This window comes from Crocuta crocuta, unplaced genomic scaffold (genome assembly GCF_008692635.1).
Source record: "Crocuta crocuta isolate KB4526 unplaced genomic scaffold, BGI_CrCroc_1.0 scaffold30, whole genome shotgun sequence".
NCBI lineage: Eukaryota > Metazoa > Chordata > Mammalia > Carnivora > Hyaenidae > Crocuta > Crocuta crocuta.
Window position 1 is genome coordinate 7,500,904 of NW_027528345.1, and position 12,825 is coordinate 7,513,728.

Here is a 12,825-nt window from a genome sequence, read left to right on the forward strand (position 1 = left end):
TTACAACATACAATTGGATTCAGTCATTGCTTCTAGCATGAGATGGCCTAAGAAGTCAAAGTCAAATATAATCTATCCCTTAAGGAAAATAATTTAAATTTGAGGGGTGGTTTTTATAAAAACATGTGTGAATTCAAATTGTTGTAACTTGTTAGCTAGACTTGTTCAGGTCCCATTTTCTTAGGTCAAGTGACAAGGCTAAAATAGCCTGTTAGTTGACCACATGAACTATAGATCATGCTGCTTACAGAGGGTAATTAAAAGAATTATATCTACCCAGGTTAATGATCAGTCCAACTAGGATTTGCACAAAGAGAATGACTTTGACAGAGTGACCTACCATAGAAAGTTAGGTAACCAAAGAGGGCAGCCAGCAGGTACATGATGAGCATTCCTGTGATGGAAATATTTGACACTGTTTGCATCTTCCTCCGGGACCGACTGAAATGAAAACAAAAAACTGAGCTTTGTTGGGTTTTTTAACTTGTGAAAGTATCCTTTTTTATAATTAAATTTTTTTTAAATAGTGAAAAAATGTATGCCTGTGTGCTAATAAAAAACCACATATCTCATGCAGAAACAAAGCTTCTTTAAACTTGTCTTAGAGAGCCGTGGGGATTTGTTTCCATTTTTCTTAAATACTACTCCATCCATCTTAGAGACAACCATTTTCCTAGAAGAAGACTAGTTTACTTTGTGTTGATAAATATAGTTGTCTGAGTACTTAAGAATGTAATTAACACTGAGATCAAACTGGCTCCTACTGTAGAAAGCTTTTATACTTCATAGTGAGATGGGATTCATCTTTCATGTGAAAGGACACACACTTACTAGAATCAGCAAAGCACAACTGCATGAGTCCAGACCACCAGAAAGCCTAGAAGCTTCTGAAAACCATTCTGGAGGGCACCCAGCTGCTTAGTCAATTGCTGGGCTTCTGGAGTAACTGCTATCACCTCTTGATCTTTGGTTAAGATCAAGTATAGAGTAGATGCTACATGTGATTTTCCAAGTAAAACAAAAATAATTGAAGGTGTTCCAAAAATTTTTTATAAGTTAAATCAACTTATTCTCAGTATGTATCAATGTGCTTAATAAAGAGTGAGGTTATTGATATCCGGGTTAAATAAACTGAATTCTTATAGGCCACCCTTCTCTAAAGGTAAAGCGGAAAGCAGTGCTAGAGGGCCCAGACACACTTCATACCTAAATAGACGTCAACAACCTCAAAGGGAAAAGCCTATTAACGAATCTTAGACTTTCAGCTAGAAGAAACAAGATTGTCTAGTCACTGTCTCCATTGTACAGATAAGACAATGAAGGCCAGGTTTTGGCACATCCCTTGTAGTGACTTCTAGATAAGGGTTCGGGACTGGCCACAAGTGACATCAATGGCTTAGCAAGGTCACCTTAACCATAATTTTTGGTCTTCATGGATGTGGTCATTTATAGCTGAGGTGACCTCATTCCTAGCAAAATTCAAATTCAGATTTCTCATTCCTGCCGAAATTCTTCTAGCCATTGGTGCTTTTTTCCCCCTGCCCTAAATCCCTCTTGTGACCCATTAAGATGAAGAAATAGAGAAGGAAGCAGATAAGGTAGTGTAGTGAGGGGGCTGATTAACGCCTTTTTGGTTAAAATACATTACTGATGAGTGATATGTAACACAAACCTTCTCTGGGGAAAGCCATTAACCATACTTTTGTGTAAAGCACCTCGGAACATATGAGCACATTTTCAAAACAAATTAGAATGTTAAAATGATGGCTGCCTTACTCTTTAAGTTCACTGTATATGGGAAGGACCTCAGGGTGGCACACAAAAGCAAATGCTAGGATGGGAATTGCGTAGGCCGTCTGAAAAACAAAGACAATAGCACATGTGTAGCCTTCCAACACAGATGGCAATCTCCACCCATCTCAGCTTATAAAATGAAGATCGGCCATTTTGGTAGGCTCATCACTTACCCGGGAATTGAACACAAAGTATTTGGGTTGACACTTGTCATCACTGTGTGCTTCATACTCTACTCCACTGCCATGAAGAGAGCCCTTGGCCTGGTTCTCATCTAGCCCTGCAGGATTCTGATGGGTGTAATCCATCATGAAGTTCACGCCACTAATCTCAGAGTTGTTAGGTAACATTACCATGTGCACTGGAGGTGTATTGTTGAATGTCAGATTTCCAACATTGTGATCCAGAACAGGTAGAGGGCAGGGTATTTGGAATTTCTTGTAAATCACCTAGGTCCAGCCATTTAAAAAAAAAGAAGAAAGAAAGAAAGAAAAATAAAAATCAGCCTTTTGAGGGGAAACAGTGAAACAAACATCCATGTATATAGCTTATGGGGTAGTGGTGAGGGGCCTCTGCTGAGGATTCCTTTTTAACTAATGGACAATGGAGACTCCTTCCAGCCTCTGCTCTAAGTTGGAAGGATAGTTGCCCCTGAGAATCAATAGGACAATACATGAATCCATTCTAAGAGTCATCCATATTCTTCTGTGAGAAAGATGATCATTTCCTTGCTACATTTCATATCGTCTATTTCTTCAAACTAATATAATACGGATTATCAAAAAATTTCCCCTCTTTTGCCTTTGTGGGAAAATACTGTATACATTTTGGTATACAGGATATTACAAACATTTCCCTCTTGGCAGGGAGTGGGGGCAATGGGGAGAAGGATTTCTTCTCTAATTCCACTGGGGTTACCCTCTTTTCATGGGTGGAAAGTGTAGGAGAAAATGGCTGACTGATGTAGATATGAATAATTCTGTAACTCATTCATTTCCCTTCTGGGACTCTTCACTTCTTCCACCTTTCTAAATACTAGGTCATTGTCACATTACTGCTTGAAGTATTCCTTTTGTCCAAATATATATCCAGTGTGCTTAGAACATACTATTAGCAATGGCCTTGACATTCTAACTCAACTATTTTTAAATTCCTGACTATTCTTTTCTGATTCCAAATTAGAATATAATAAAATGGCTTGTGATGTAAGAAGTATTTCATGCTAGTTAAGTGCTTGAACAAAAATGAGGACGCTAATTTAGGGACTATGTGTCTTGTGCTCACCAACCTACGAGGATCATGTCAATAGATCACTTACCACACTGACAAAAAACACCATGCAGGTAAGAGAAAATCCACTGGTATAACCAAGGTAACCTAAAAGTTAGCAGAGAAATTCTGGAAGGTGAATATGATATCTACAATCGGCTTGCCTATTAGAACAGGAAATGAAAATTAAAGATGACTTTACCTAAATTTTTAAGAAGAGAAAGTGGAAGAATGATTCCAAGAGACACCAATATGACGAGGTAGTTGCCATTGAGGTACCATTCTCTAGAAGAGAAAGAATGACAAGAATATCAGGATCAGAAAAGACCAAGTAGAATGAGTTAACAGATGTTACAGAGAGAACATCAGACCTACCCAGTATTTTCTTCAAGTCCCATGAATGCTCTGATTACTTCAGGTAGCTCATATTTAATGATAAAGAGGTAGCTTGACATTGCTAAAATGGAAAACATGACAGCTTAGTGGTGCACATAGCACTTAAGTTACAGGCAAGTTGTGAGAAGTCCTGGCCTTTAGGACGTTCAGTCTTTCCCGTAAGATGAGCATCTTATTCCCCAAACGGAAAGAAAAGCCACCCAGTGTATCTTGTACTGCATCCAAGTTCTTTTCAAAAATAGCTATTTGGCCCTCTGGCTCTTGCACATGGACCTTTGCTAACAGTATCAATGCTGATTTTGTTTTTAATCCAGCTCTGAGGCTTTTAGTAAAGTTGTTCCATCAGAGTTCTAAGTCATGATGGCCTGTACTGAGTGTGACTGTTTTCATGTCCATCGTTTGATCAGGGGTCTGGCAACAACAGGCATCGGCCAGAGGAGAGAGGACAGGACTGTGTGCTAGCCTAGTCCTCTGTAACCTCCCTGAGGGGCACCCAAAGCCTTAGACCACTAACTGTCTACACTGAAGGCTGACTGCACTGATAAAATAATGGAAGAGATGACAGCTTCTCCACTTCTGTCAGTGAATTTTTTTCTGTATATCCCAGTCTCCTTTTGACCAAATAAGAAATCATACCAAGTGACAAAAGCTCTTGAGTATCTAGATAAAAGATCCACATGTGATCATGTACTCTTCTGAAAATCTGATATAATCTATAAGCCCTCTCCTTGGAAAAATATGTATGTATACATAGGCATAACATACAATCTTGCCAAAAGTTGTAAGGATTTATGCAACATCTTTCCCAAGTCCATCCACTCCCATGAGGTAGAATGCTAATTTGACACATGGTCCAGTAAATTAAAAATTCATTTTGGGACACCTGGTTGGCTCAGTCAGTTAAACATCCGACTTCAGGTCATGATCTCATGGTTCATGGGTTCAAGCCCCACATCCAGCTCTGTGCTGACAGCGCAGAGCCTGGAGCCTGCTTTGGATTCTGTCTCCCTCTATCTGCCTCTTCCCTGCTTGCACTGTCTCTCTCTCTCTCTCTCTCTCTTTCTCTGTCTCTCTCTCTCAAAAATAAACATTGACAACATTTTAAAAAATACATTTTATTAACTTAAAAATAAAACTGACAGGTTTTGCATTGCCAAAAACAGTGTTTGCTCTATCTTTCTGGAGAAGTTTTGCTCACAGACATGTAAAGCAGATTTCTAAGTTGCAAATTGTGCTATTAGTAGTTTCAAAATATTTCCTTAACCTCAAACAAAAGTAATAATGGTGATAGAATTCCCTATGTTGTTTAGTACTGCACTTTATTCCGTTTAATTGGTTGAAAAGTCTTGTAAATCAGCAAAATGTATGTTATCTTCATTCCACAGCTGAAGCTGTAAAGGTTTGAAAGCTTAAATGACATGCCCAAGATCACACAGATTGAAAATGACAGACCACATCCAGAATAGAAGATCCCTGACCCCAGGCCAGTGTTTCTTCTCTATTGTGAAGTGAAATGATTTTTACAATACCTGATGTGTCTTCTGTAAATATTATTTGGTTAATCTTTACAAAGACCTTGGCTAAAGCTAAATCTTATGGTGCGTAAACAGAGGAGATATTTCTGATTAACTGGCTCAGTGAGATACCATTCAATTTTAGAGCTATTAATTGCTGACTTTCAGTGATGTCACCACTGTTAATGTGTTTGGTCTTTGAAAATTTAGAATGATCCAGACCTGTCTGGGTAATGTCAACATTATTCTGCTAATGTTGAAACACCTGTGGTAAATGTTAATTTTTCAGGGGATTGAGAAAGTTAAATGCTCTAAATGTGGAGTTGCTAAATACAGAAATCCAAATGATTTCCCTTAGGCTAAAATAACTGCTAATCACATGGAGTAACCAAAGTGAGAGCATTTTCAGGAATGATATATGAAATTTTGTTTTAGTCCCTTAAAGCCATACTTCCTTCATGTGTGTGCATCTTGAGAGACCATTTTTTAGTTTATTCCATTATTTAGTAGCTATACTCTGAGCAACAGATGGTGTCATTGTCCCTCAGCCCTTTGGGTTTAGGGCCAGATATGTGTCTGTCTGGGTATTTCAGTTATCCAAACAAGTAACTTAGATCAACTCTGAGGTGATCCTATGAAATGCTTGATGTCTTAAGTCTTAAATAGGCTGAAAATTTGAACCAAATGTAAAGCAGTCTGTTGGTGGGGAATGGGGAGCATCTATGCTGTGGCCGGAAAACCAGTAAGATGAAAACAATCCCAAAACTCCTGCCAAATTCTACCCAGGGCTGTAGTCATACTATATACAAATATGAAAAGAAACAAATATAAATCATTAAGATATGCCTGGATTTTATTTGCTTACCAACTGTCCTTTAGCAGGAGCCATTAAAGTTGGATAAAGTTTATTAAAGGAATTGCTGAATTTGGAAAATCCTAGATCACTCCAGTGATTTTATTTTATTTTTCTTTTAGTGAAAAAGCTTAATGTTTATTTTTGGGAGAGAGAGAGACAGAGTGTGAGCAGCGAATGGGCAGATAGGGAGACCTGGAATCTGAAGCAGGTTCCAGGCTCCAAGCTATCAGCATGGAGCCTGACACAGGGCTTGAACTCACAAACTGAGATCATGATCTGAGCCAAAGTTCGATGCTTCAGCGACTGAGCCGCCCAGGCGCCCCTCCAGTGATTTTGTTTAAGAAGGGTTACTTCCCTGCAAGATTTCTGTGCACACTTATTTATTGCAGCAATTTGTAGTAGTGAAAAACTGGAAACCATCCAACATCAGTAAGGGATTCAGTAAACCAGTTATGGTACTTTAGTACAATGGAAAATTCAAAGCCATTAAGAAGAATATGCAAATACAGTCAAGGCATGTTGTCAGGTAAATAAAAAAAGGAAGCTGTATCAGTATTATAAGATGATCCAATGTTAACAGTAACAATATACTTATTAAATTTCACATAGAGAAAAACCTGAAATAGTTATTTCTAAGGATGACATATAAACATCTTTATAATTTACTTATTTATGTCATGTTTCAGTTTTTTCTGTTAGCATATATTTGTCTCATAATCATAAAAATACCCATTTAAAAAAAAGGAGGGCTCCGGTGACATTGAATCCGAGAACTGGGGAGGAAAGGATGTACTGAGCCCTCATTATGTGCCATATGTTATCTAATTTCATCCTCACAATGACCTTGTGAGATGGAGTATTACTCCCATTCCCATATATGGACAAATTAGACTCAGAGGAGTAAAGTCACAGACAGTGACAGAAGCAGACTCAAATTTAGGTGCATTGGACTCTTAAAAGTCTATTCTCTACTCAAGGGTCTTAAAATATTTTTTTAAAAGCAGTATCATGTCAGATATATACAAACAGGGCCAAGGGAGCCCAAAGGAACTAGTACTAGTAGTTTAGAGAAGCCATGGGACATGGGAACAAAGAATGAGTGTGTGTGTGTGTGTGTGTGTGTGTGTGTGTGTGTGTGTGTGTGTGTGGCAGGACTACAAAAGTAAGGGAAGTGAATATAATTTGTTATGGTATGACAGGACATATAGAAGCTAGGTAGATATGGGTGTGATAGGAAAGGTATCAGAGTAGGATGAAAGATGAAGACTCTTTTATATCAGGACAAGGAATTTAAGCACTACCCTGAAAATGAGAGCATGCTAAAGAATTTCACTTGTGTGAGAAGCTAGACTGGATTTGAATTCGAGAAAGTTAATCTGGAGGATGAACTGGAGATCAGAGCAGGGGAAACTCAAGGCAGAAAGTCCAGTTAAAAGGCTACTGCAAGAGTCTGAGCACAAATAGTGATCACCTGAACTATGGTGGAGACTAGGAGAGGAGAGCTTCACAAGGCAGGTAAGCTGTAGACTGGACAGGAGTTGGTATTTGGACGCTAAGGGTTAGAGAGGGAGAGGTTTAGGATAATACGTAAGATTTCTGACTTAAGAAACTGGATGCTGCTGGTATTACTGAGAGAGGAAGAAGAGTAGAATGGCAGCTTTGGGGACAGGAGAGGAGGTGAGGAAAGTAGTACGACTGTGTGATAGCTTTCAGGCCGTGCAAGAGAACAAAGCCACTAGAACATAGGAAAATGGGTCGATGGGGGACGAAGACTCCACAGGACTAGTGAAGCTGGTGGGCAAACATATCACCTGGAACACTATTAAAAATACATATTTCTAGCTTCTACTCTGGAAACTATAATTCAGCAGGAATTCTAAGAATCCTTAGAACCAAGGAATTCGTGGTTTTATCCTAATGCTTCTGATGTCTAGCCAAGTTTCTGCTATAGCCCAAACTTCTCAGGACACGCTCCAGTGGGCTGGTTCTGTGCAGGCTATCTCAAGGATATCCCATGTTTGACTATGCCCCTGAGATACTTAATGTTCAGTTTTATGAAATAAACCCTATCATATGTATGAAACATCAACATGAAACATCAATGAAATAAGCACCAATGCTTTAATTTTTTAAAGTAAAATTCAGGTCATGATAGCATTTGATATCGAGAAGTTTTATTGTATATTTTACTTCTAGAATTCATTTGGTGGGATCTTATATAGTATTTTGTTAGATACTGTTATTTTTAATTGAAGCACAGTAAATCTACCTAAATCTTTATTTTTTAAATTTCCTAATATAAAGCAGTGTTTTGCTGTATTTAAAGTGCATGTTCATTGCTGTAAGAGTTTCCTTATTTATTGAACATTATTTAGAAAGTGTAAGTGGTAGTGAAAGCTATATGCCCTTACCTCCAATGTTCTGCATTGTAATGGAAACAAAAGCTCCGATTTTCCCAGGCCATCCAAATGCCTTTTCCCCTAGTTTTTCATAAATTAAAGACCCTATAATAAAAAGTAAAACACCTTTTAAAAGGATTTTTTGAGGGGGGGGGAGAGGGACAGAGGGAGAGAGAGAATATTAAAGTTCCATACTCAGCACATAGCCCATCACAGGGCTCGATCTCATGAATCATGAGATCATGACCTGAGCTGAAATTAAGAGTCAGATGCTTAACCGACTGAGCCACCCAGGTGCCCCTAAAAGGATTGTTTTAATAACTAAAATATTTCTATAATTGCACACTGGAGTCTCAAATGTGTACATAAACACCACACAGAAATTATAAACCCAAAAGATGCAATCTCAAAAGCCAATACCAAATATGTTACATGTTCTACAGACAAGAAGCAATGACTTCATTCATCTTCGCTCCATGCAGCACGTCAGAACTGTTATTTCTGTCATCCATCAAGACTCCTTTTTTCTATTTGGCTTGAACCTGAGCCAGTTGCTTTTCACTTCCCTCAGCTGCCCAAATTACTAAAAACACTGAGAGGCCATGTCATTGGGGTCAGAAGAAAATGCAATGTGAGATTGACTAAAATCCTCCTCTAGTTACAGAGCTATCGACTGAAATACCCTTTAACAAGAATCAAAAAAAGACATCTTGGACTTAAGGGGTAGCATACCTCCTTCCTTGGCGGTCTTCAATAAAAGGTGAACTGAATACAGGGATAATATTGCTACCGCAAGCAGCATGATTCTAGGAAGGGAAGAGAGAGTAGAAAACATCTATAATAAAATCTACTCATGTTAGATATTATAATAAATTATCACATTGCTCCTTTCAGTCATTAACCTTCCAAAAGTATGTGGATTGGGGAGAACCTGAGAAATTATTTTCAGAACTCTACACATACCCTTTCCCGTCACAGAACTGGAATTTGCTATATTTTATGTGCTAAAACATACCACGGAAGTTACTAACATTTCCTTTTTCTAGTGCTACCCACTAGTAGAATCTGATTTATAACTTAGATGCTAAATGTATAGCAAAGTTAGGAAATACTATACCTGCTTAACATACGGATATGTGTACATCAGGTGTATGTGATATTCTCAGCAACATTTGTAATTTAAGAGCTATTTGGCCTGGCTAAACCTTAATATAAAATCTAGAAATAATAGAAGCCAAAGCATGCAAAGTATAAACTCCACTCCTACTGATCCTGTGTGTTAAATGGCCAGATACTTGTGAGCCACAGCTCTGGCAATTGCCTGTACAATAGGAAAAAAAAAAAAAAAAGAGAGAGAGAGAGAGAGAAAAGGAAGTATAGGGTGCAGGAAAATGCCTTTATCTGTTCAGAAAGAATTCTTTCTGGTTCAGCCTCCTCCACATGTCCATAGGCATGTAGGAATTCTTTATCTAGTGATCAGTGTTTCTCCAAAAACAAGATTGGGAAAGCAAAAATAAGAGCATAGATAGAAGCATCTATATAATAAAGGAACAATATTAACCTTTACCTAAAATCTAAAAAACCAAAACAAATGCCCTTATAAGTATATAAGGGTATTACATTTGTATATAAGAACCCAATAGATATTTTCACTGCAAATTGACCTAATTCTTCGGTAATTCCTGATGAAGTCAATTTTGCAAATGTACATTTGGGCCACAAGTTTCAAAAGTTTATAACTACCTATATTGTGCCCTTGCTTTCTGCAAATTATGTTTATCAGAACTGTCTAATCAATGACTTATTCATATATTTTTCCATATGCCTTATGAACTTCCCTGTTTTTAAAGATGTAATTCAGATTACATTGTTTTCTTTCCTGGGAAAAATAATGAGCATTCCCTGTATTCTAAACATATACTTGCTTTGGCCAAAAATATTAAAAGTAAAAACAATGAAATTCTGTGTCACTTGTGAATTAAGGGAGATGGCTGAATTCAGTCTGTGCTAGTTGGACACACAGAACATAGACATCATGTCTAATGGTTTAATTGCTCTGGACATTTTAATCTGTTAAATGTTTAGGCCTGAAATGAGGCTGTCGGTTTTAAAAGTGGAGTATTCTCCCATGAAAATAATCTCGTGGCCCTAGGATCAGGGGAAGAGTTTCTTACTTCTATTGGTTAGTAATCAATGATAACTTATAATTGTAATGGTATGTGTAATTAATACGGAGAAGGCAGTCTTAGAGATACTGGTATACTTTTGTAATATACACTGTGTATATGGAAACATCTCTAAGCCTTTAAGATTCAGAGGATTTAAAAAAAACTCTTTATTTCAAACATGACCTAAAGAGTGGCTGACACAAAAATCCATTCAGCTAATAAATATACCTAAAACAGGCCAAAGCACTAACACAATATAAATATTTATAGTCCTGCCTGATCCTTAGCCCTCAAATAGCTGTGTGATTAGATAATCACAAATGATGTTCAAAATACAAATAGCATATACTTATATATAAGCATTGCATTCTTAGACAGTTATTTAACGCTCTAGCATTGCATTAGGGATGACAATCTGCATTCACACTGATGCCTGACTAATATTAGACTTTATTCCTGTGAAGAATTCTACTACTGCCAACTGTGTCTTGGAAAATACCAGGCTGTACATAAGGCACACAAACATCTGTGGCTGTCTGTCACACAGATGACATGATAGCCATCCTCCAGGCCAGCTATGCGACACTGCTGTCCTTAGGCAGCATTTGACCAAGTACGTAGGTCTAGGAATAAATTTTGGCCACTCTGCAATTATTTCTATGCCAAGCACTATACTAGATCTTGGGGATACAGATATATGGTGAGTGAAAACAGACATGGGCTCAATCCTCTGGAGATTATAGTCTAGCAAGAAAGAAGATAGACACTAACCAAATATATCAGACAGCTACAATAAAATATTAAAACTGTAGGGACTGTTTGTCCCAGTCATAGAGGTCAGGGAAGGTATCAAAGAGGGGAGAGTGAGTTGCACGATGAGGAGTTAACCAGATGAGGAAGAAAGGGAAAAGGATACTAGGACCATGTGCAAAGGCCTTGTGGTAAGAGGGGAATATGACAACTTCTGGGATGGAGAGAAGGTCAGTATGTCCATCGTATCAGGCATTTAGGAGGCATAAGGGATGGGGCACAAGATGAGAGCAGAGCATTCAGGGCTCTGTAGGCCTGGATTGGGATGGGATCTCTTTCCTAAGAGTGTGACAAAGTCAAATCTGCTTCTGGGAAAGATCTTTTTTACGGTGAATCACTTTGTAAAATGCTTTCTATGGACTGGTAAGGGCTGCCCCAGCACTCTGGGTGGCTGAACACCTAGACTTTCTGCCATTTGGTTAGGGGCAGTTGGTTGAACAAGCACCAGGATTAGTCACTCTGATTGTTCCTCATGTTGCTCATTTATCTATAAACCCAAGAATATGCTAATACTTTCTCAGGGCATTCCTGTTCACAAAGATCAGACTTGAGATTGTTAATTGAAAGAATACCAGGTGTGCATGGGCTCTGAACCAAATGTACTTACATGAAAAGTATGATCCCCGTGTTGGCCATGGCGTAGGAAAGGCCCAGGATCCCACTGCCCATGATCGCGTTACTCAGGTTGAATGAAGACATTCCAAAGGATGTGGTCCCGGGATGCTTAAAGAAAAAGGGGCATGTCTGAAGCAGATATTTGCCAAAGGGTGACCTTTTTCAAATTATTCTTATTCTCACATTATCGTTACTGGAGGAGATTATGGGTCAAAATTGAAGACTAAGATAAAATCACAGTGAACAAAAGCTGTTACTTCAATAAAAGCATGTAATTTTCAATGGAATGGAATGCTTGGTTTTAGCAGGGGTCTCCATAAAAATAAAAAACGCAGGTTGAGTAACAAAGAAGGGAAAGCATGTATGATTGCAGACTACATTTGGGTTAGAATGATTTCTCCAAAAAACCAATGAATTTCATAAATGATTTATGTAGCCATATGGCGAACAGGAAAAACAAGTCCTTATTCCAGTAAGGGCCTGAATAAACAGAGAATGTGCTGATCGAGGCTTGGAAAATTTCAGTCACATTGTTTTCCCATAGAGACCTAGGTAGATCAGACACCCTCAAGTCCTGTTTACCGCCTGAAAGCAGAGATTCACTTACATGCTCATCATCGTAATCTGCCAGCTTCTTTTCCCCCAAAAATCCATTTGTCAGGAATTTCTGACTTTCAGCATCTTCATTAGTAAATTGACTGCACGTTAAAAAAAAAAAAGAAGTAAAAACATCGAAGTAAATGCTCTGAATTATATTTGTTCCGGGTGATCTAAGTAACTGGATCAGGGAGGAAAAACAAGGCACTAAAACATTGTTCCCCCTTCTCTTCCTTCATACCTGTGTTCCTCCCAGACCAACAGCTGTGCTCCATTTATGAATATACTTTGGGAAGGAGAGAGGAAGTTGGGAAAGAAGAAAATAATTTTTTAGTTATCTTTTTTTAAGCCACATTTTTCTTCCCACATTAACTATGCAAGAAAGAACAATGACAGCTAATGATGTT

The 12,825-nt window shown here is 38.2% G+C and overlaps 1 protein-coding gene across 2 annotated transcripts in view; it reads right to left on the reverse strand.

Moving 5' to 3' along the window:
- The window catches only part of SLC38A4 (solute carrier family 38 member 4), a 70,636-nt gene that overhangs the window by 13,235 nt on the left and 44,576 nt on the right, over positions 1-12,825 (reverse strand). For both annotated transcript variants that reach the window (XM_077753253.1, XM_077753252.1), the window contains 10 exons: positions 12,429-12,519; positions 11,814-11,929; positions 8,961-9,034; positions 8,241-8,333; positions 3,439-3,520; positions 3,266-3,348; positions 3,113-3,171; positions 1,968-2,243; positions 1,777-1,856; positions 341-441 (listed from right to left, as the gene is read on the reverse strand). In XM_077753253.1, coding sequence (XP_077609379.1) covers positions 341-441; positions 1,777-1,856; positions 1,968-2,243; positions 3,113-3,171; positions 3,266-3,348; positions 3,439-3,520; positions 8,241-8,333; positions 8,961-9,034; positions 11,814-11,929; positions 12,429-12,519 — 1,055 coding nt within the window. The remainder of the gene's footprint in view (positions 1-340; positions 442-1,776; positions 1,857-1,967; positions 2,244-3,112; positions 3,172-3,265; positions 3,349-3,438; positions 3,521-8,240; positions 8,334-8,960; positions 9,035-11,813; positions 11,930-12,428; positions 12,520-12,825) is intronic.